Source organism: Pagrus pagrus, assembly GCF_965226575.1.
Source record: "Pagrus pagrus genome assembly, chromosome: 18".
NCBI classification, from domain to species: Eukaryota; Metazoa; Chordata; class Actinopteri; order Spariformes; family Sparidae; genus Pagrus; species Pagrus pagrus.
In genome coordinates, this window is record NC_140202.1 from 10834995 (window position 1) to 10858169 (window position 23175).

Sequence of the window (23175 nt, forward strand, 5' to 3'; positions counted from 1 at the left end):
GTTGTGACAATGTGAGAAGGGGGCGTCTTCGTTTTCTGCGATGATGTAACAGCTACGTAGCATCATTCTATTGGCCCAGAGACTTCCGGCTTCTTCCTCTCAGATGAGATTAACAAGACAGGTAGCTCAATACTAGAATGACAAGATATTTGGATTAGATAGAGGGTGAATGTCACTCTTTAGACAGTTTCACACTTTCCTTTGAGGTTTTACATCTTGTTCGACGTGGGAAATTAACTGTAAACTGTCGGCTGCCAACTACAGTAGATTATCTTTGCTCGGAGCGGATTGCAGCCATGATGGCGTCAAGCTACAACGCTAAGGAAGAGGACGGACACCCCTCGGGTGCCTCGAGTCACGGAGGCGCAGGGGCCGTGAAAAGTAAAAAGCCGGACAACACAGCGTTCAAGCAGCAGAGACTACCAGCCTGGCAGCCTATCCTGACGGCAGGAACCGTGCTGCCTGCTTTCTTCGTTATCGGTCTCATCTTCATCCCCATCGGCATCGGCCTTTTTGTCTCATCCAACAACATTAAAGAGTTCGAGGTACAGTGACAACAACAGTCCGTCTCTCTTGTTAACTTCCCAGCCACCGCCGACTAGCTTCGTCTAGGTTTTTCTACACAGTCCATTTCAGCCACGGTTACTATGAAGGCCGTGGAAATAAACTGTAAAATGTTTGTGTTAGGACGAACAAGAACACAAATTACAAGTGACACCTAACTAAATAACTAGTCATATTTCTGAATACTGTGAAGGTTTGCCATATTGAAACGACCCTATATGTTTAGATGACAGTCCATTACCTATAGGTAGCTTGCGGCGAACTAGCTAAACTAATGTTTGGGTCAATAATAACACTGCACCGGAAGGCTACAATGTTCAGTTTTATTGAGAGTGTATTAAAAAGGTGTTAACTGCTTTATGGTAATTTTAAGGCTGTAGTTCGTGGTTGATTTTTTTAAAATTAGTATAATAAGAAGTTTTTCCAGTATTTTGTCCAGAAATTGATATTAAAATGTTACAAACACCTCTTGTATAACACCCAGTTTATGAGGCTAGAAACATTTTTCAGTTTAACAAACAGTTGAGGCTAGACAAAATAATTGTGAAACTACAGCCTCCATAATGACCCTCTTAGTTGAATCAACACCTCTTAAAAACAACAAAAAATGAATAGTATAACCTTCATGAATGTGTAATATATTACAGGGTGTTTGTATAAATTAGACTGAATAAGTTTTATCAAATTTTATCAACTTATCAACCCCGTCCACATGTACACTGGTACGATTGAAAACAGGCTTGGATGGTTGTTTAGTTGCTAAATATACAATGAACAATTTTTAATTTTTACTTTCTGACTTTAAGTTTCTATTCTAGGCATTACAGATGCTAGGCTGGTACTTGGGTAATTTCTACTGAAATCTGGACAAAAATGACAAGGCAGGGCCAGGGAAACGTGACTGCTCTTCACAGAATTCTCCCTATTTTTTTTTTTTTATCAAAGTACTGTTTAAGGCTGATTTTGTCTCCCTTCCCCATCATTATATTATCAATGCCAGTTTGTGCTTTTCTAAATGTCAATGCTTCAACTCAAATACTCCAATTTTATAACACATACTTAAAGTTAACATTTGCCACTGATGCTACATACACTGATGAGACCCAATCAGGAAGTGGATGTGGGTGTCTGCGTCACCATTTTCAGTGACCTGAAAACTGTTTACAAGTGTACAAAAGGGACCATGTTCAATTGTTCGATTGTTGTCATATTCTGCTATTTTTCATCTAATTAGCTCCTCATTTTCAGGTTGATTACACTGGTGTCGGCGACTCTAGCCCGTGCTCCAGCTGTGCCAAGAACTTCAGCTGGAACAGCACAACACCATGTAACTGCTCTGTGCACTTTACATTGGAGCAGCCATTTGAGGTGAGCACCTGCTTACAGTATGCTGACCCTATGAATAATACATGCCTTCAGCTTCAAAATTGATACCGTTGCTTGAAGTGCAATAAAAGAAAAGAAAATCCTGTTCTTCTGGCACTTAATGTCCATTAAGATCTATTTTAGGTCCAAAGACAGGCACACTCAAGGCTTGTTTGGAGCCACCATTATCATCGATCATTCTATGCAGCCCAGCAACTTTCCGAAGGCTTTTATTGATTACTTATAAAAAGCTCTCAGCCACTTGTACTGCATCAAAACAATGTCTGGATAAGACAAACCAGTGTCACTAAGAACAACTTACATATGGGTTATAATTTAGCATAGTGTATTTAAAAGGACAGCTTTTTCATCTGAGAACATGAACAAACCTTCATTTCGAACGTGTGATCCTTTGCTTCAAATTTGCATAGCAAATTCAGTTCTGTGCATGGCAAACGGAAGTATATTGAAGCCTTTACTAATACATACGGTCTAAACTACAATCTCCCCTCCCCTGCAGAGCAATGTCTTCATGTACTACGGCTTATCCAACTTCTATCAGAACCACAGACGCTATGTCAAGTCCAGGGATGACAGCCAACTGAATGGCGACCGATCTGCTTTAACGGTATAATCTTGGAAATTATACACTTTTATAACATGAAGAGATTACAAAATATGCCTTTTGCATTGGTTTAACAATGACTGCTTTTTACAGAGCCCCAGCAAGGAATGTGAACCGTACCGTACAAGTGAGGGACTGCCCATCGCCCCATGCGGGGCCATAGCTAACAGCCTTTTTAATGGTAAGTGAGACATGGTAAATAACTGCATTTTTCTCCACAGCAATCTAAGGATTATTGCTCCTTAAGGGCTCAAGTCTTATCCGACCATTGTAACTCCTACTAATAAAACTCGTTTGCTGCACATACTTAATGCAACAATATTGAATGTAATGCTTCTTTGTTTCAGACACTCTGGAGCTATATCACATTGATGCCAATGGCACCAGAAATGCAATCCCCCTGGTAAAGAAGGGCATTGCTTGGTGGACAGACAAGCATGTAAAGTTCAGGAATCCTGGTGGAAACATCAACCTTACTGTAGCTTTCCAAGGTGATTTTAGTAAACTGTGCACAGGATCTATTAAGCTCAGAAACAATTAAATTGCAGTGACTAGCTTAGTTAGTTGTTCATTTGTTGTCTCTTTTCATTTTCAGGCACAAATAAGCCGGTGAACTGGAGGAAGCCAGTGTACGAGTTGGACCCATCAGATTCCGAGAACAACGGCTTTATCAATGAGGACTTCATTGTGTGGATGCGCACGGCTGCGTTGCCCACCTTTCGCAAGCTCTATCGCATCATCCAGAAGAAGCCCAGCGCGACCCCCACTCTACCCAGCGGCAATTACATCTTGGACATAACTTACAGTATCCTTTGAAACGAGTGAGAAACTTGACTGCACAGTCAAAACTAGAGCAAGCCTTAGGCTGTAAAGATGGTGCAAATTATTTTTTTCACCTAAATAAAGCTTCATAGGGTATTACAAATATGTAGTGAACAACAAAACACCTAAACAGCATTAAGTCAATGTTTGAACAGATTTAAATTTGCTTGTTGTCAGTACGCCATCAAATACTGCTCTATGACAGTTCTGTTCGTCCATGCCAGGGGCTTTTTTATTTTTTGTTTCATAGTTATCTGGAAAACTTTCCTCGGTACCAAAACCCAAAACAGGTCATTATATATCCATACATGTTCGTACATTAGAGGGAGATCTGGGTTTTTTATTTAGCAAAGTTATCCAGATATCTCTGTAAACCAGCTTCTTGAAAGAAACCCCAGTTAAAAGTCATGTTCACATCCTGCAAGCATGATTGTTAAAGAATTTGAGCGTGCCTTTTCTGTATAAATTGACCAGCGGGTCTAACGTTGGCCAATAACGTCATATTAAGCTACAAGTTTTTCCATTTTATCTATAACATTAACCTACAACTCAGCTCAAACTAATAGGCTAAATGTGTCCACTTGTCTAATGTACCGTTAGCTAAATACTGTTAACATTTCAACACAACACATCAACAATGACCATACCTCTAAGTTTATCACCCAAGGCAAGCATCCCACTGTGTGTTTGTAGTTGTTTCGGTTAATTCACCCATCAGTTCACGAAACACTGTGCTCTTGGTGCTCTGCCGCTACATTTGGTATATTCAAACAGTGCCCGGAGTTCAAGAACAGTCCACTTTGTGCCAGAGTGCACTCTAGCCAGAGTAACCATTTATGAACGCACCCATTGTTGTACTAAAGTAGTGACAATTAGTCATGTGACATTGTTGACCATAAAAAGTAAAAAAAAAAACAGCCTTGTGCTAAACAGTGATTGGGCTATAACTGAATTCATCACTCACTGACACGGTGAATTAAGCCTTGAAACTTCTCTGTACTTTTACTTTTATCAGTGCAGTTCAGGGTATGTTAGAAGTAGATGTGTAAACAATTAATCCAGTCATGTTTCTTTAACCATGTATAATCAGATTACCCTGTGCTCAGCTTTGATGGTCGCAAGCGGATGATCCTGAGCACCATCTCCTGGATGGGAGGGAAGAACCCCTTCCTCGGCATTGCCTACATCACTGTGGGCTCCATCTGCTTCTTCCTGGGAGTAGTTCTGCTCATCATCCATCACAAATATGACACCCGCAACAACAGTGCAGATATTCAAAACTAAACACCTCTTGTATCGTGTTTTCCTGCCTCTGCATGCATGGGTGACCCTAAAGGGTCTGTTCTGGACTGCTTGTTGATTTTAGCGTGATTACACTGGTCTCCAATTGTCTGTTGTTGTTTGTCTGAAGCGTGTCATCAAAAGCTGTATTTATGTGTAGGCAAAAGACGGATGCTAGAGTCTGTGTCTCTGTGCATATAGCTTCGAGTCAGCTGCTGAGAATGTCATTTCCTGTCCTCAAGAGAGAGTTTCTATCTTCTATTTATCTATACATTATCAAAGTATCTGTGTTTTATTTTAGCAATGCTTTGCGAATGGCTTAATTATTGAAGGATGTATGTATGTTTAATGCAAGTTTTTGTCCAAAGTATGTACTGTAATATGTCCTGCTGATGAATGTACCATTATAGTTCATTGACATACCTCTGTGGTTTTTGCGATAACCTTGAATATAGGATGGGATAATCATTGCTTGTTTGTCGATTCTTATGGTAAGCATTGATGTTTAACATGAAGTATTTTGGGAGAGTCGTCGAATACTCGTGACAAGTAATACCAAAAGTGTGGTTATCTATCCTCCGATGTGACTGGTTGTATAAAGAGACGGACCAGTCACAAGGCATCTTTTAAAAGTTATACTATATGCTTATTAATGATTAAAAACATATCCTACACCACTATATCCAATATTGTTAATTCAAAGGCTGATTAGAGCACAACAATTCTGTTACAGTTTGGCCTGTTTGTTAAGTTATCTTGCGTTCATCAATGTTAACCAAATGATATGCACTTTAAAAGTGTCACATTTGTTATGTTGGATTTCCCTCTTTGTTTCACTTCATCTTCTGTTCTAAAATTGTTGATTTATTTTGTGTTTTAAATTTTAAATTGTTTGAATTTGAAGTTTTTATAAGGTTTGTAGGGTCCAATTAAACAACTTGGTAAAATCTATTGGTGTCATGTCATTTTCGTGAAGTAACATACTAATAATAACAGTCCCACGCGACCGGATGTGACAGACGCACGAGGGGATTGTGGGAAGTCAGGCTGTCAGTGTCCGTCCTTGTGCTGTGCCTTTACCTCTTAGCTAACCAAAACAGAAGTTTGCCAAAATGTACAGACAGCTTATGGTAAGAGAGTCGTTTAATATATTGTATTTTACCGTGAAACCTTCCAGTTTTGTCAGAAAAATATCAGTATTATGTTAATACTTAAGTTTTACTAGATTAATCCTTATTAAGAGTAGCGGTCCCGAGCTAAACTTTTCAAACTTAGCTAATGTTACCCAGCTAGCTTAGCAGGTAAGGGTAAGCCTAAATGTGAAATGCAGTTACTTAATTCAAGAAATACATATATTAATATTGTAATAAGATGTTATTTATGTGTCTTTATAACTTCTAAAGAGTTACCCTTGTTGACAGGACGCCAGGCACCTGATATGTAAAGCATTAAGTCGAGCATTTAAGTAGGTTGAGTCATGATGAAGTAAGTTAACACGAGTGAGGATAAGGTATCCATCTTTAAAAACAACTTGCTTCAACTCAACATTAAATACGTGACCGCTACTAAGAAGGCGTCGTTTGTCACATAACACTGCGTATCAGGGACTTGTTTGTCAGGGTCTCGGTGAAGGTATGTACATGTTGAGAGGACAGAGCCAGACGCCAGATTTTGTGAGAAAAATTCAGGTAAAGTTGGAGGTTTCAGGTAAGGTCGGTTCTGAATACGTTTATAGGACCGAATAGACTGACAAGCAATCTTCATTGAGATTGCCACTCATTTACTCTTCTTTTTTTTTTTTTTGCCAAAGCAGGCAACTTAAAATCTATTGCCAAATCATCAAATATTTTTGAACATATATGCACTGATTATGTATGTAGTATGACCTTTATTGAACCAAGTAATCAGAGATGACAGCAGTGTCTTTGACCTCTCTCTTGACTTTGAGTTTTGCATTTTATCCTTTAATACAAGTGCAATACATGGGTTTGGCCAGAAGATGTCACAATTTCTCTACCACTATATAATGGTTTTAAACAAGAAACTATTTATAGCACACTTGCTTCAAAGTTGTTCAGTGCTACAGAAATTATTATTTTCCTCATCACTAGTTGAAGTCAGCTTGCTGAACTGCCATAGAAACTTTACTGTCTTTGTACGCGCTAAGGAAAGTTGGTATAGTATGTATCATTTAACTTTCTCACGCTGTTTTAGTGTTAATTAGATGATTACATGGTATTGTTGTCCAGAGCTTGTCATGCTTACGTTATAACAGTGTAAACTCAGTTTCAAATCTTGATTCAAGTGTTTGCACCACCAGGGACTCCGGCAGCTTTCCAGGCGGACCATCACGAGCAGTGCCCGCAGACAGCTTGATAACACTGTGAAGGAAAAACAAAAACTGTTTCAGGTAGGGTTAATCTGTTTGGATGACATCTGTAAGTGTTCGATCCCGCCATTATCCCATCTTATATTTGTAAGAGTAGTGTAATCATATGAAGAGCAGTCTTTTTGACACTTGAATGAAATATCTGAGCAAATTTATATCATAGATGTGAAATGAAACTTGTGTCTTCACTCAAAAACTGTACACAGTTGATTTGTGTAGCATTGTTGGCATGAGACAGTTTAGAGCAGAGACCACAATTGTTATGTAACTTGGGCACCTTTTGTTACACCCATAAATGTAATTATGTTCTCATTTGACTTGTAATTTTAAGACTTTGTTTTCCCTGGTCTGTGTTTAAATTTGAGACAAAGGCTGAGACAATGATATTGATAATGATAATGTTAAAGTCTCTACTTTATTCCCAGGTTCTGGTGACAGAATCTAATTTTATCCTCTTTGTAGCCTGACAGATAAGTATCAGTGGATTTTTCCCCTACATTGTTTAAATGACCTTCGCCTGTAGCTGGGGCTGGAGTTACACTAATTATGCTTGCAAGCTGCTAATTAAAAAAACCATTGCAAAATCAGCGTTCCAATGTGGCAGGCTTTGCTGATCCTTGCATAGCGCTAGAAATTACTGTAGACTTAACTGACAAATGACCTACCCGCGCTCCTAAATCTCAGAGCAAGCACTGCTTCATTGCATATCGTATTGTACACCACCACTTAATTGCTACGGTTAACCAGAGATGAGCTCTGTAAAAATATGAATACCGTGGAAACAGAAGCACATTATGATAAAAGTCCTTCACGTATCTTTAAAGGGACACTTCAACCCAAAATCAAAATACATATTTTTCCTCTTACCTGTAGCACCATTAAACCATCTAGATAGTTTTGGTGTGAGTTGCAGAGTCTCAGAGATAACAGCTGTAGAGACGTCTGCCTTCTCTTGCATATAATGGATCTAGATGACACTCTGCTTGTGCTGCTCAAAGCACCAAAAACATACATTTGATAAACTTGACAGAAATGTCTCTTTGCAGAAATCATGACCTGGTTACTCAAGAAAATCCACAGACATTGTTTGAGTCAGTAATGTGGAAACTATTTTATCTTATTACTGAAGTACACCCGCCAACCGTATCATCACACAGAGGGAAACATGCATCTATTTGTGGACAAGAGGCTCTTGCTTGTGACAGCATGGTATGCTAACATTAATGGCCTCCTCCTCAGTTGAGCTTTAACGCTAGTTGGCTTAGTTAGCTTAGTTAGCTTAGGCTCTTGTCCATGAGTGGGATGCATGCGTCTTTCTGTGTGATGACATAGTTGGTGGGTGTAGCTTGGTCGTAACAAAATAGTTGCTTCATAAAACTGGATTATCTTGAGTAACAGACTCAGAACCAGAGTTCTGGTAAGAAACATTGATGTTGAGTTTATCAATTGTGTTATTTACCACTTTGTTTTGGGCCATCAAGTTCCATCGTACTCGGGAGAAGACAGACATCTCAAAAACTTGCCAACTCACACCACATCAATCTAGATGGATAAATAGCACTATAGGTGAAAGGAAAATAGGTGTTTTGAACTGTCCCTTTAAAGTAGGAATGTCTAAAATTACTACATGCCTTATTCTTTGCTCTTTGAACAGGAGGACAACGGTATGCCTATCCATCTGAAGGGCGGTTCAAAGGACGCTCTGCTGTACAGAGCCACAATGACTCTCACTGTGTTTGGTATGTCAGCAATTGTCTGAGATTTGATGATTCAGGCTCAAGCCAGATGTCTCAGTCTGTCTTCTCGATAAAACACATCTCATACCTGTGGCTCGACCCCGTTGTTATTTCTGTAAATGACTTTGAAAGTAAAATGACTGCAATTTGACGATGCATCATCAAGGATTGTTTTGATCTCTTCACAGGGAGTGGATATGTTGTGTATGAGCTGTTTACTGCTGCTATGCCCAAGAAGCCACAATGAAATGGGATTGGCCGATTGGGCTTTACCATCTGATGAAACAATCATGGACGTGTTGTGTGTAATTCATCAACTCTGTTGTGCAGATTTGTAAACTGGGAAATTATTTGTCCTATCAATAATATCAGTATTTTTAATGTTTGAAATAAATATTTATTGATTGTACAAATCATGAGCTGAAAATAATAATAAAAATCTATCTTGAATTGAGATTCTCTTTCGTTATTTTTTTTTCTTCATATTAAGCTGTTGTGTTTTCGGAAATAGATCAAGATCTTTGTATTATTTTTCATCCAGATTTGGAGTTGAGCAGGAGCAGTCCATTTATAACTGATGTACTTTAACAAGCAGATTGGATCTGTCGGAACTAGGCTCCTGTGTATGTGGATGGTTTGACCACTAGAGGGCCCCAAAAACCAACAAGACGAGCTCTCCCACTGAGAAGCAGAGTACTGTTTCTTGAATACTTTTCCTCTCAACGCAAGTTGATTTTCCATTGATTCCCACTTTATAGATACACTTCTGAAAAGACAACAATCCACTTGTATTTGTTTCTTTAAGCATCTTGAATGAATTATGAGAAATAACCTCGTTATGATACCAAGAGTCAAGAGGTTTCTGTTTACAAATCTCAAAATTAAACTTCTATAATAAGTTGGACAACGTTGCGTATATAATCCACTTCCCCTCTACGTGTTGTCTGGGCAAGTGTGGCCCTGCTGTGTAGTCAACACTGCCACTGGAAACTCTTTAAATCATCAGACCAAAGGAATGCAGGGGAAAAATGTAATTTCCAAACAGTGGATCGCTCTTAGCGGGGGACATGCATCAACTGACAGGCAGGGCTTTCGTAAGAAGCCCATATGATGGTAAACTGAGAGTTTGGGAACTGCCCCCCTATTAAGTAGCCGATGGTGGAAAGATTCTTCCCACTTGGAAAGAGGCTTTTCCTTCTTGGACATCTGCTGGTGGAGCTTCCAGTAGCCAGAGAGAGGAGAGAGGAGTCCAGCCACAGCTCCTGAAATCTTTCTCTTACTTTCCAGAGGGGGAGGCTTCACGCAGGCTGCTCGAGCATTTGGTCGCTGAATATTTTCATTAGGGGTCGAATAGGTGAGTTGGAAGACTTTATTGTCATTGTGACAGAGTTTCTGCAGCATTTTTAATAGATAATAGTAATAACTTATTTATATTTTACAAATTTGAGAGAATTTTTGTCGCAGTTTTGTACTGTTTTCCAGTGATTTATCCATCTTAAATTTGATGCTTTTTTAAATTGAACGCTTTTTGACGAGCACATTTACTTAACTTTAAAGAAAAAAAAACTAAATTAAGATTAGACGCTCAACCACGTTATTGGAATGAACTGAATGAAAATGCAAAGACAAGTCATTGGTTTGGAAACTGACAATAAAGCGTAGTCATAATGAGATTTAAGTGTTTCAGCAGCAAAGCAGGCATATATATTGTGCCTTATGCGTAATTTACTCATTTGATTTACCCCCAATTATGTACAGTAAGACGGTAATTTCGGCCCCTGCAGCTGCAGTTCTCGGGCATATGCACCAGGCGGGGCGCACAGCCTGTGGTAAAAGTTTAAAGAAGCTGAGTTGAGACTAGACTGTGTGGATGTGGTCCACTTTTGCTTCAGAACAAAGGTAACCACATTGCAAGAGATTATTCTAGTTTAGATAAACTAATGATTGCGTTATAATAATCTATTGAAGTCCTCTTTGTTTTATGAGTTGAGTCCATGTAAAAGTTGAATTCTGTTACTGAATCCCCCAAAATAGATCTAGTCAAAATAGAAGAAGAGGTAGAGAGACAATCTTAAGATTTGAGATACAAATCTTTTTTTTTCTTGAATTTTATTTTTCTTGAATTGTGTGATTTTTATATAAAAAAAAGGACTGCAGTTAAGATTGTCCATAATCTTTTGTACATTGAAATGCATGAAAATAAGATATTAAAGACTTTTAATGAGTTTTTTGGGACCTTACATGGTCACCCAGACCCCATCCCTGTAGGGCTACAGTGAGAACCATAGGTAAGACTGTACTGTATAGTGAGCTGCATGGCGAGCCACTAAAATGATCAAGATAGCTTGAGGGCTATGTATTTCCAGGCAGTGCTTATGAAGATCAAACAGATGAGCGTGTGGTAAAATGTTTTTTGCAATCCCTCATTTACTGAATACCAACTGAGTGCTAAGTACCCACCTCAGGGTGAGGGCGTCAGCGGGAGGCAGCAAGGTGTGGCACTTGTTATGTAAGAGAGTCCAGATGGAGCTTGCAGTTTTTGTCATAATAAAAAGCAATGATTATATAATAAGAGCTATCAGTATTAATTCCACATTTAAAAGGAGAGCATTAGGGTCCTCTGAGCTTGTTGGATATTATGTGCTTTTAGTTAAAGGCAAACTTTCAATCCTTCAGTCTAAATCAGATAATCTTTTTGAAGCAGTAAATTAAAAATACATTGAGTCACACCACCAAGTGAGCTGTATGATAGATCCGCAGCTTCAGCACATTCTCTGTCTTTGTCCTCAGATTGGTTGATGTGCGGCTGACCCTTAAGGGCCAAACATGAAGATAGGGCTGTCTCTGGCCGCGGCTGCCTTTTTCGCAGCCCTGCTGTCCACCATAGATGCTCAAGGTAAATGAAACCACCTGGCCTCATTCCACGTACATACACTATCCCACTCTGCCTCTTTATCTCCTGTTTCTCTCCTTTCACTTATTCATCTCCACTGGTTATTTATGTTACAGGGATTAATCTGTTACGTTAATGTCTACTTTAATGAGAGTCATCTCATAGACGATGGACTCTTTGTATTGATTAACTGAATAAAGTTATTATTTTTCATGTGTATGCTATTTGACCATATCACATTTGGACTACTGACTGATTCCTTGATGATTTTCATGCTTTCATCCCTCGTTTGTAGCGTATTTTGTCAGATTTATCTGTCAGCACTCCCACTACAAGCATTGATGTAAAGTCAAAATCCAGAACCCATTCACTTGTATTTAAGCTGTAATTCAGATGGTGTAAACCAATACTTCAGGAACAATTTTCTCATTTGGGTTTGGCAAATATAAGAAACCAAGCACAGTAAAGTTTATTTCATTTCCAATTTCTAATTAAATGCATTAAAGAGCAGGGCACAGAGTAGAACAAAAGTCACTTCATGGCTAAATGTTCCCCCATAAACGTTTAAGCAGGGCTGTTGCTGTTGCAATTTTATGGCAGCAAGCCTCTGCACTTTTTCCAAAGCAAAATTTGGAAGATTGCCAACTTCTTGGTAATTAGGCATTGAAATGCAAGATCACATATATTTTAGTTGTTATGATCACGCCAAGGTTGTAGAAGAATCTTGTAAACCTGTGTAAACCTCTCTGAAATAGTTTTAGAGTGGCTGCAGCAGCAAGTGAGTCATTAAATTTCTTGTGAAACAACGTAATAGCACAATAGTGGAAGTTGAGTAAAATTAAAGTACATCAAAAGTTTAAACTGCATTCATCATTGGAAATGTGTAAAAAGTAGTGTGATGTATTGACTGTAAGTTAAAAAAAGTGAATTTAATTGTTTGGAATAATTGTTTTTTTTTCACAGTGTTGCATTTTAGAAGCAGTGTTGTCATTTTGTTGGTAGAAAAGCTGAATAAGTGGAAATATCCAAGGAAAATAGAAGTGCTTAAAAACCACTTTAAGTTATTGAAGTTATTTGAATAACTTCCCAACTTTGATTCTGTGCATTTATATTACTGTTTTAGTAGCTGTTAAATACTTTTTGCTGTACATGTCATAAGTGCTACCATGTCATAGACTATTTAAAATCTGTCAGTAGTTTTGACCGAAAATAACTCAAAGTAATTTCATACGCATCGTTTCAGTCCAACTGAATGGCAAATATGGAAATATGGTATGGAAACATTCTGATTTTTTTCCCTTCAAAAGCTCTCTGGCGAGGGGAGAGGAGTCTAACGTCTACCCTCACATATCTCCACCAACGGAATGGAAAGATGAAATACGAGAATAGCAAATTAATCCTCAGACAGCACAAAGACAAAGAGCCTTTCTCGGGCTTCTTTGCGGGCATTCGCAAAAACGCTGAGTTGCAATACATATGGAAAGTTAATATGCAGTAATGTTTAATGTCAGCACATGTTGTGGAATTGCTTTGGCATCTGTCCTGCCTCTTTGGGAGAGTCGGTGTTCTTTCCTCCTCTTCTTGGTCTCTCCTCTTGGCAGTAGCTTAGGCCAGGATAGCTGGCTGGCTGGAGACTGAGGTTACTAGCAGAACAGTAGCCAGACTTTACCCCTGGGAGCCAGAGGTGTCCTTTATAAGGAACTGATGGGACAGACATCCATATAACAAGAGCAACCACAAGGTCCAAATAACATACCAGCGATTGTTATTTGGACAAAACTACCTTTGTTCCCCAAGTATATTTTAAAAGCAGGAGGACATATGGTCAAAGAAGTAGTAACACTTTGAAATGACATGCTCATACCGAGGGAAGGAAAATAAAACAATTCTCAGATGTATTGCAATCTTGAAAGATTAGGTCTCGATGAAGAAAAAAGTCAATAGTCGGAAATTTGAAACCCAGTCCTCGTTAATATGATTACCTGTTACAGTTTTCTAAGTTCGAGCTGTCTGTTATGTTTTGCTGAACCAGTTGGTTGGGGAAATTCAATTCAATTCAAATTAAATTTCCCCAACCAACTGGAAATAACAGATGTAAAAGTGTGCATCGTGTTTATGTTCTAAGCTAGGCTATTTTGTTAGCTTTGGCATAAGCCTTAAAAAGTTTCTTAAAAAGTCAGTCCCATCAAACAAGGTGTGTCCAGTCTGGTGATCACATACACAGGTTCGCACCACTTAGAAATGAATAAAATTTGTTATTTAAGATCCTAGGAACGTTATATCCGTACTTTACTAAATTAATATTTATTTATTAAAATGTATTTAGTTACGGATCATCACAAATGATAAAAGTTTAAAAAGTAGAAAGTGGTCACACGGTGAGATGAAATAAAAAAATGCATAGAAATAAAACATTTTGATGCATCAAGATGCATCGGTGATCATTTTATAATTGCATTGTAGCAATCTGAATTGGAATCAAATCAAATCGAATCGATCTTGAGGTGCCTCGTGATTTTGAGCTCATATCATCTTGAACAAACGTTGGAGTTGCAGCTACGTTGCTCATGCAAGTGAAGACTCGCCCAAAACATTATCTGAATTTTCCAATCCACCACCCATCGCTTTGTTTCTTGCTACCCAACAACGACCTCTACACACCAACACACACACACACACACACACACACCCACACAATTTTTCATACCCCTTACCATTTGATGTTGGAGATGAGTACTCGCGGAGAAATCAGGGGGAATGCTGTCCATCAGGCTCCTTGAGTTGATATGCCAGGTTTGTGATCCTCCAATCCCAGTTTTTAACTATTTGGTGGGCTCCTGTTTGTCATCTGCCTGTGCATTCAGTGTGTCCCAAGCTATGGCTTCCTCCTCAAAGTGTATTTTACAATGATATTCTTGCCTCTCATGGCACTCTTATTTCTTACTCAGCAGCAGTGTGATGCATGCTCATTTATCTTTCATCATCCCCATCATGGTAGGCATGGTACCACTTTGGATAGTTTTCTAGCGCTACAAGTCAGTGCGAAGCACGTAATGCTAACCTCATTAACATCTTGAATTTCCTCACAAAAACGTATTTCATTCATCCTGTCTTCTCTTCTGTCTTTCAGTTGTTTGTGTTTTTCTCATCAATCACTCATTTGCTATATAGCAACATAACCTATTGAGCCAAGTCGCATGAAACATAACAAGAGTTTAGTTTAGTAATTAACAGCATTTAATGAATGAAGAAATAATGACACAAATTTAAAACTAACTGTATGACTGAACTGTATGACACAAATAAAAGTTGGTAACCCAGTTGCCAAAAAGGTAGTTTGACACAACTCTTCAACTACTTTGTTAGAACTTTTAATGCATGTAAATGACACTAAATGTTAACATACTTCCAATTAATTGATTAACGTTAGCCCTTTTCCATGACTGGAAAAGCATAGACGCTGTAAGAAAGAATATCATTTTAAAATATGTTTGTCATCTCTGTCTGTGTGGTCCCAACTGTACATGGAAATTACCGTCCAGTCAATCAAAGTTGTTCAAACAAACAACTTTCTCATGTACATGATGCATGACGCTGTGATCAAGTCAAGTGTAAAGGCGCGTGGTCTTGTCACACTGTATATGTTTTTCCTGTATTTATTTTAATGTACACTTTCTCTATAACAGCACATCTGAGGTCTACAGCAATTTAGTTCTCTCATGCCTTCTTATGCATTATGCTGCCAATGAAAAAGTACACAAGGGTCTCCTGCGACAAATTGTGTATTCTTTTTAACAGGTTTGCAATGGATGTGTGCCACTCACTTGTGTTAAAGAGTTTGAACCAAATAAACAACAGACCACTTTTCGTCTTTGGAATATGTTTATATACAATGTATATATAACATATGGTGTTCAATTTTGTCAAGAGTTACTTCAACAACTTCATGGCAACCTTGATTCCATTGTATAATCGGTACCTTGTGAATGAAGTCACTGTTGTATTTTTGTCATGCTGAGATCCACTCCATCATAAAGCAGTTTAGTATGTGGTCGGGGCATGCGTTGTAATGACTGCACTCAGCATGTGTTGGATGGTTCACTCAATGTTTGCACTTTGGTAGAGTCATGTCGTGCACATTGTGTTGTTGTGTATGCCAGTGCTTGAGTTGCCGGCCGTCTTGGTTGAGCAACTCAAACAAACGCCATTTTACTCCAAAATGGCTTCTCACACTTTTTCAATGTTGTCACGTGTCACCCTCACAAATGGATATCATTGTTATGTGTCTGTCCCCAACAACGAACGAGTCCACTTCAGTCATGAAGTGTTTGTTGTTGGGATCAATGTGAATGCTTGATTGAAAATGCGATACTTTGATCTGATCATAAATACAACCACATTCATACACAAGCTTTACATTTGTTGAGATTTAACAGTGTTTCACCTCTTATTTGCAGTGGAGTCCCCCTCAGACTTGAAATTTAAAATTCTAAATGAGAACACAGTGGAAATGTCATGGGCAAGACCCTCGTCAAGGATAGAGGGCTTCAGAATACAAGTCACATCAGAATCAGGTCAGTATGAAGTCAGTATTGTCAGTGTCTTAGTGATTTGAACCTGCCAGTGTGTATAAAGTTAATACCCACATTACACCACAGCAGTTGATTTACTGTTAAATTCCCTCTCCTAGATGAACCAGTCAGAGACTTTACCCTTGATGCATATGCCACTACAACCTCGATCACTGACCTGACCCCTGACTTGGACTATTCAGTGTCCATAAACTCCTTTGATGGGTCAGAGGAGAGCATTCCCATCTTTGGACAACTGACCAGTAAGTACATAATTCACAGTGAGTTAATTTAGATTGTTTAAAAAAAGTTATGCCTTAAAATTTCCACAGCTTCTGGACTTTTATAGTTAAAAAAATATATATATTGCACTAGACTGCCTTAATGTTGGTGTTATGCTAGTGTGTTAGCACAAAAGGTACATTTTCCATCCATCCAGACAGGCAGACCTTCTCCTCCTATAACATCGTTATAATATTCGACTGCTAGTAATAGAAAGTGATATTCCCCCTTAATAGGAGAATAACTTATTCCATGTAGCATTTTCATTACATAGGAAAGTCAGGAGGAATCACATCTGTTTACTGACTCTTAAATAGTTCACTGTTCATAGCTAATGCAGCATAAAGATATGTGTTTGTGTGCATGTGGTTTCGATCCTGTCAACCAGCTTTTATGATGTGTTGAATTTCTTGCCTTTTTCCACTGTGAAAAAGCCCACAGTGAGGCGGGGTAGCCAATGTGTAGTGCTAACTCACCAAGTGTTTCCTGTGTTTCAGTCCAGTCCAGTAACACCAGTGACCGAGCCAGGAGGCCACAGACAACTGCACTCAGTGAGTTTGTTTACTTTAGTGTCAACTTTAATCTGAACAGGGCCTTTTCTACACATGGCTCTCCGTTTTTTAAAAAAGAAATATATATTTTTTTTCCTTCATGACTGTCATCGTAGTATTTTTTCCCCATGGAATAATTTGGTCAGGCGTACATGTGACCTCCTGTTGGGGTCGTCAGCCGGTAAGCAGACAGGGATCCGACAGTGATTGGGAGGGCACACATTGGTTACTTTAATTGAAAACAGTTGGCACATCAAGAAAAAGGAAAAGAAGGCTTGGAGCTAGGAGACATTGGTTCTGTTATGCGTCATGGAGTGGAGAGGAGCAGAGTGGGTCAGTCACCTGGAGGCAAGCACTGCCCCTTAAACTGTTAAAAGATGTAGTAAGGATTGCAGTTCTTAATCTAATGTCATGTGCTCTGCTCATGTCGTGAGACCAATCTGTGTGTATTTTTTCATGAGGACATGCTCACTTTTTCCCCCACCCATTGACTCTTCTGGAAAGTATACCCACACTGCCAGATTCTTCAAAACCCTTATTTATGGTTAAGCACTCAAATTATTTCACAGCCACCCAAATTGTTTGACTAAACCCCAACTCTGATGCCATCAATTTTAACAATCGGTCAGGGAGTTTTGAGAAAAAAGATGTCCTTCTAAGAACGAGACTTAGGGGACACGAGGAGCCGAATTTAGAGTCAATGAGACCCAGGGGAATCAAGATTAAAGTCCGTCCACATAAGCCCTGCCAATTACTTCAATAGAGCCATCTTAGATGTTCCAGAGAATTTCATCTATGATTTAAAGCCCTGTAGGATTTGAAAGTATGAAAGTGAACATTGCTAGTGGAACTTCTGCTAAATGTTTAGTCTATAAAGCCACATTTTTGCCTCCATCTGCTGGAATGACTATACCAGCCCTCTGTTTGGCTCTGACTGATATATCCTTTGATGTCAGAATGCATATCTCTAAACTATCCAACTAAGTGTCAAGGGTCTGATTTTATTTAGACAGACAGGAGAAGAAATGGGCCAGTGTAAAAAATATTGTTCCAATACCAAGCTGTTGCAGTCATACCTTTAGAGGCACATTTCTGGCTTGGGGAATGTTTTAATTTGAGGCATAAAGGATGTGCTTTTCTGGATTTTATGTTTTTATACAAATCATTAACCGGTATTAAAGCTTCAACTTTTCCTAATCTGCATCAATCAAAACATGCTAATTTTTTTCTGAACTGACAGACCCTTATTTCTCCACTGTCTTTGCCCAGAGTGCTCGGTCAGTGCTATAGCCGATTTGGTTTTCCTGGTGGATGGCTCATGGAGTGTGGGCAGAGAAAACTTTAAGCACATTCGCAGTTTCATCAGCTCACTGGCGGGGGCCTTCGACATTGGCGAGGACAAGACCCGTGTGGCCGTGGTTCAGTACAGTACAGACACCCGCACAGAATTCCCCCTCACCCAATACACCAGAAGAGGAGACCTGCTCCAAGCCATCAACTCCCTGCCATACAAAGGGGGGAATACTATGACAGGTACGGTGGTTTAATGTGATGTTATAAGAATGTGGATAAGATAATGCGAGACAAGAATTAATAAAATATGCACACATTTCTGTCTTAAGGTGATGCCATAGACTTCCTCCTGCAAAACATCTTTACGGAGGCGGCTGGATCCAGGAAAGCTTTTCCAAAGGTAGCCATGATCATCACTGATGGAAAATCCCAGGACCCAGTGGAGGAGTATGCTAAAAGGCTTAGGAACATTGGAGTGGAAATATTTGTTCTAGGTATGGTTTATTATTCAGCGTTTTGTTGAATAGTGCTCTCCCATGTGAAAGTCTGCCTGTTCTTGGAAACCATTTGATTTTTCCACTGATTTCAATATCCATATTTGACTTCGTAAAAGTCAAGCACCATTGTGTTTTCTAACCTCTAAAGCCATCAACAGCCTACCACATCTGTCATGCAGCCACTGGCTAAAGAACATGTGAGTTGATGTTGTTGCTCTTCACATTTTCCCACTCAGGTATCAAAGGAGCAGATGAGGATGAGCTCAGGGAAATGGCCTCCACGCCTCACAGCAAACATGTGTACAATGTTCCCAACTTTGACATGATCCAAGAAGTACAGAAAAAGATCATCACAGAGGTGTGCTCTGGTGTTGATGAGCAGCTCAGCTCTCTGGTCAGCGGAGATGAGTGTAAGTCAGAGATCTTAATCAAATATCTTATTACATTAAATCAGTTTCTAGGGTTTGGACCACTAATGGCCCAGCAAATATTTTGATGGGGAATACATCTTGAAATCCCTTTTAATAATACATTTCTTGCAATTTTTCCCCAGTGGTGGAGCCAGCCTCTAACCTGCAGGTCACAGAAATCGCATCTAAGTCGATGAGGGTGACATGGGATTCCTCCCTGGGTGATATCACCGGCTACAAGCTCACCCTCATCCCCATGTTAGCTGGAATGAAACGCCAAGAGCTGTACATTGGGGCCACCCAGACATCCATCAATGTCCGTGACCTTTCACCTGAGACTGAGTATGAGATCACCCTGTATGCCCTCAAAGGTCTGACTCCCAGTGAACCCATCATGGCAATGGAGAAGACCCAGCCTGTCAAGGTGTCAACAGGTAAGATGATTTTTTTGTGCATCTTTCCATAGATATCTAAAGTCTCTCACTTGTTACCTTGTTACAACATCGAAACCACACATGCCCTGTAATAAACCCATAATGTCTTGTCTTTTTCAAGAATGCTCTCTGGGAGTGGATGTGCAGGCTGATGTGGTGCTACTGGTTGACGGCTCGTACAGTATTGGATTACAAAACTTTGCCAAAGTCCGTGCGTTCTTGGAGATCCTGGTCAATTCCTTTGACATTGGACCAGGCAAGGTCCAGCTTAGCTTGGTCCAGTACAGTCGCGACCCACACACTGAGTTTGCCCTCAACACCCACCATGACATTAGTGCTGTTGTCAAAGCTGTGCGCACCTTCCCCTACCGTGGAGGCTCCACTAACACTGGCAGGGCCATGACCTATGTCAGGGAGAAGATCTTTATCGGTGCCCGTGGAGCGAGAGAGAATGTTCCCCGCGTCATGGTCCTGATCACAGACGGAAAATCATCAGACTCTTTCAAGGATGCGGCAACCAACCTGAGGAATATCGATGTGGAGATCTTTGCTGTTGGTGTGAAGGATGCAGTGAGGTCAGAGCTGGAGGCCATTGCTAATCCTCCAGCCGACAGTCACGTCTTTGAGGTGGAGGACTTTGATGCCTTCCAAAGGATCTCCAAGGAGCTGACTCAGTCCATCTGTCTGAGGATTGAACAGGAGCTGCTCAACATCAAAAAGAGGAGTAAGTAAGAGGAGAGAATATCTAAACCTAAAAGCTATGTCCTGTAGTGCAGCTACAAAATATGGACATCATTTCTTGGCATCAGTTTTGGATGACTGCCATTTGCTAAGTATGTCAGTACCTTCATGTTGTTCCATGCTGTCCTTATCAGACGGTGTACCATCTGACTGTCAATTGGCAAACTTTTTAGCAGTACAGGTAATGGTAAAATGCCAATGCAATTTAGAAAAAACCTAATTAAGCAGCTTAATGCTGAAAAATTGCTGTGAGGCAGAGCGCAGGCAAAATTGAATCAAGTCATAAGACCATAGGCTGCCAGTAAACATACCACAAAACCACATACGTGCTTCTTGAATGAGCTCTATCATACCATTTGTGAACACTTTGTGTGACTGGAACAACGGTGTTACTCTGACATGACCATAATTCTGACTCAAAAGGCCACCCCAGCTCTGAGCTACGGCTGTTCCACCCAGTGGTGACACGACACCGCACAACATGCTTATTGATACTGAAGCCTGTAGTCCCAAAACACACACCACTTAGTGAGTGTAGCTTGCCATGCTTGGCAACTTACGTTTTTTAACCTTGTTGGCTTAACAAGGTTACAAAAACGTTTTGCTGCCTCTAATTGAAGGTCGTAATTATGGCCGGGGCAAAGGACCGAGAGAAGAAAGGAATAAAATATAGCTACTGTAGCCCCATAAATCTCACAGTTGTGGTAGTACTAATTTTTAACTTCTACATGATTTGGGCTGTGTGCTACCTTTTAATGACAGACATTCATAACAAGTCATTTTATATTTTCAGGTCTGCTTCCACCCACAAACCTGGCATTCTCTGAGATTACCTCTAGAAGCTTCCGTACCACGTGGACAGCTCCTACTGCCAATGTCATGTCATACCTGGTGCGTTTCCGCAAGGCTGAAGACATCACTGGAGACTACATTTCCTTGGCAGTGCCTCATGATACCACCACAGCTGTTCTGCCCCACCTTACCCCTCTCACTGCTTACGAGGTCAATGTGTTTGCTCAGTATGCCAAAGGAGACAGTTTCCCTTTGACTGGTGAAGAGACAACTCTAGAAGGTAAGAGAGACTTTTTGGAGCTGACCCGATGCTGTAACAGTCATCAAAATGAAAACATTTAGGATCTAAAATATTCTTTCCTTTTCAGAGCAAGGGACTGTACGAAATCTACGAGTTTCAGAGGAGACAACGAACAGTTTCAGGGTGTCATGGCAACCTGCTCCAGGTCCGGTGATCAGGTATCGCCTGTCCTATCTCCCACTGAGTGGTGCCGGAGAAATACTGGAGGCCCAAACCCTTGGACCAGAGACAACTATAGTTCTCCAGGAGCTCTTCCCCATTACAACCTACCGTGTGTCTGTGTCTGCTGAGTATTCTACAGGTGTAGCGGACCAGATGCAAGTAGATGGCACCACCAAGGAAGGTGAGTCAAGATAACTATGTGTTTTTAGGAAGTTGTTTTTCAACATCAAGCTGTGGATATGAATAAGTGTCTGATCAATTTGTACTTGCTTTCAGTCCGTGGCTCTCCTCGTGACCTTCGCGTCTTTAATGAAACTATATCTACGATGAAACTGGCATGGCAGGCTGCTCCAGGAAATGTCCTTCAGTACCGGATTGCCTTCAAACCTGCCGACGGCGGTGAGAGGAAGGAGATATCCGTCAAGGGAGATACTACCCAGGCTTTGCTGAAGAACCTGCAACCGGCCACTGAATATGAGCTGTTTGTTACTGCTCGCTACTCCTCTGGTCTGGGTGATCCTCTCCTGGGCACAGGAACCACCTTGGAAGGTAAGGGAGAGTGTCACATTCCTAATGTCTAATTTGAAATCTTTGAAGCCTGGGAGGATTATCTCTGTAGCCAGTGTGTGACAGAAATGTGAAGCATGCTTTGTGGCTGTGCACTCAGCAAGTGGGTACTGCTGAATGGACCAATGAATTATTGCGTTCAGCTTCTTTTTGAGAATTAAAAAAAAAAAAGTTTTATGAGACCCTGCATAATGTAAAACTGAAATTAGGTCAGTTGTCTCCCTTCAAGTCCCTTCAAGAATGTAGCATCTGGTTTTTCACACAGGCGACTACATCAGAGTGAAGGAAGTTAAGCTTTTACTTTGCGAGGTTGGTTGATTATACGGGCTGTGGTTAGGGGGAAAAAGACAGGAATGTGGCACTTGATGTAATTATGCAATTTTTCTGGCACAGAGTGTAGGTTAGGGTGGCTTTGCCGCCCATGAAGGCTGCGAGATGGAAATGGGTGGGGGATGCTCGTAAACCTCGAGAACACATGAAATGACTTGGAACAGACTTTGACAGCCATATGCCTGCTTGGTAATACCTTTACATCTTGGACTGTCTAAGTCAAAGAATTTATTGTTTCACAGTTGTTTATAAGACATGTGGAATATTTGATCATTAATGTGTGCTATTATTCTGCTTTTTAATGTGGAATCAGTGGTTGTTGACCATCTCAAGCTCAGTTCATGTGACATCTGTTTTTACCTGTCTTTTAACTGCAGGCAATGATACAAATCTGTGCCTGAGAATCTTTTTCCTGTCTGTAAATGACAGCATAGAAGACACAACAGGGGGCAGGGTCTTCTGTTGATGTCACACAGAGTGGGAAGAGGGATTGTTGTAGTGTCACACCACAGGAAAGGAAGTTAAAGAGATCTGTTTTGAGAGAGAACGGGGGAGGTCCGAGCTGTGGG

At 40.1% G+C, this 23175-nt stretch overlaps 3 protein-coding genes across 5 annotated transcripts in view; all 3 read left to right on the top strand.

The window, feature by feature from the left end:
- Positions 1 to 51: 51 nt before the first annotated feature.
- tmem30aa (transmembrane protein 30Aa) lies at positions 52 to 5606 on the top strand. The gene is made up of 7 exons (XM_084380904.1): positions 52 to 545; positions 1813 to 1932; positions 2450 to 2557; positions 2648 to 2735; positions 2902 to 3045; positions 3150 to 3359; positions 4467 to 5606. The coding sequence occupies exons 1-7, from the start codon at positions 297 to 299 to the stop codon at positions 4658 to 4660; spliced, it is 1113 nt and encodes a 370-aa protein (XP_084237030.1). The 5' UTR covers positions 52 to 296; the 3' UTR covers positions 4661 to 5606.
- A 77-nt stretch (positions 5607 to 5683) lies between these two features.
- cox7a2a (cytochrome c oxidase subunit 7A2a) lies at positions 5684 to 9236 on the top strand. The gene is made up of 4 exons (XM_084382101.1): positions 5684 to 5787; positions 6978 to 7067; positions 8701 to 8785; positions 8971 to 9236. The coding sequence occupies exons 1-4, from the start codon at positions 5770 to 5772 to the stop codon at positions 9027 to 9029; spliced, it is 252 nt and encodes an 83-aa protein (XP_084238227.1). The 5' UTR covers positions 5684 to 5769; the 3' UTR covers positions 9030 to 9236.
- Positions 9237 to 9974: 738 nt separating this feature from the next.
- The window catches only part of col12a1a (collagen, type XII, alpha 1a), a 57114-nt gene continuing 43913 nt past the window's right edge, over positions 9975 to 23175 (top strand). For all 3 annotated transcript variants that reach the window (XM_084381894.1, XM_084381895.1, XM_084381896.1), the window contains exons 1-13: positions 9975 to 10136; positions 11573 to 11678; positions 16133 to 16249; positions 16366 to 16509; positions 17026 to 17079; positions 18349 to 18612; positions 18702 to 18866; positions 19106 to 19279; positions 19423 to 19713; positions 19835 to 20437; positions 21248 to 21526; positions 21615 to 21890; positions 21986 to 22258. In XM_084381894.1, coding sequence (XP_084238020.1) covers positions 11609 to 11678; positions 16133 to 16249; positions 16366 to 16509; positions 17026 to 17079; positions 18349 to 18612; positions 18702 to 18866; positions 19106 to 19279; positions 19423 to 19713; positions 19835 to 20437; positions 21248 to 21526; positions 21615 to 21890; positions 21986 to 22258 — 2710 coding nt within the window. In that variant the 5' untranslated portion in view covers positions 9975 to 10136; positions 11573 to 11608. The remainder of the gene's footprint in view (positions 10137 to 11572; positions 11679 to 16132; positions 16250 to 16365; positions 16510 to 17025; positions 17080 to 18348; positions 18613 to 18701; positions 18867 to 19105; positions 19280 to 19422; positions 19714 to 19834; positions 20438 to 21247; positions 21527 to 21614; positions 21891 to 21985; positions 22259 to 23175) is intronic.

Coding starts and splice junctions, on each gene's coding strand:
- tmem30aa (XM_084380904.1), top strand. CDS start 297: ATGATGGCGTCAAGCTACAACGCTAAGGAAGAGGACGGACACCCCTCG. Junction 2,558..2,647: donor GCGACCGATCTGCTTTAACG/GTATAATCTTGG, acceptor TGCTTTTTACAG/AGCCCCAGCAAGGAATGTGA. Junction 2,736..2,901: donor AGCTAACAGCCTTTTTAATG/GTAAGTGAGACA, acceptor TCTTTGTTTCAG/ACACTCTGGAGCTATATCAC.
- cox7a2a (XM_084382101.1), top strand. Junction 7,068..8,700: donor AAAAACAAAAACTGTTTCAG/GTAGGGTTAATC, acceptor CTCTTTGAACAG/GAGGACAACGGTATGCCTAT. Junction 8,786..8,970: donor AATGACTCTCACTGTGTTTG/GTATGTCAGCAA, acceptor ATCTCTTCACAG/GGAGTGGATATGTTGTGTAT.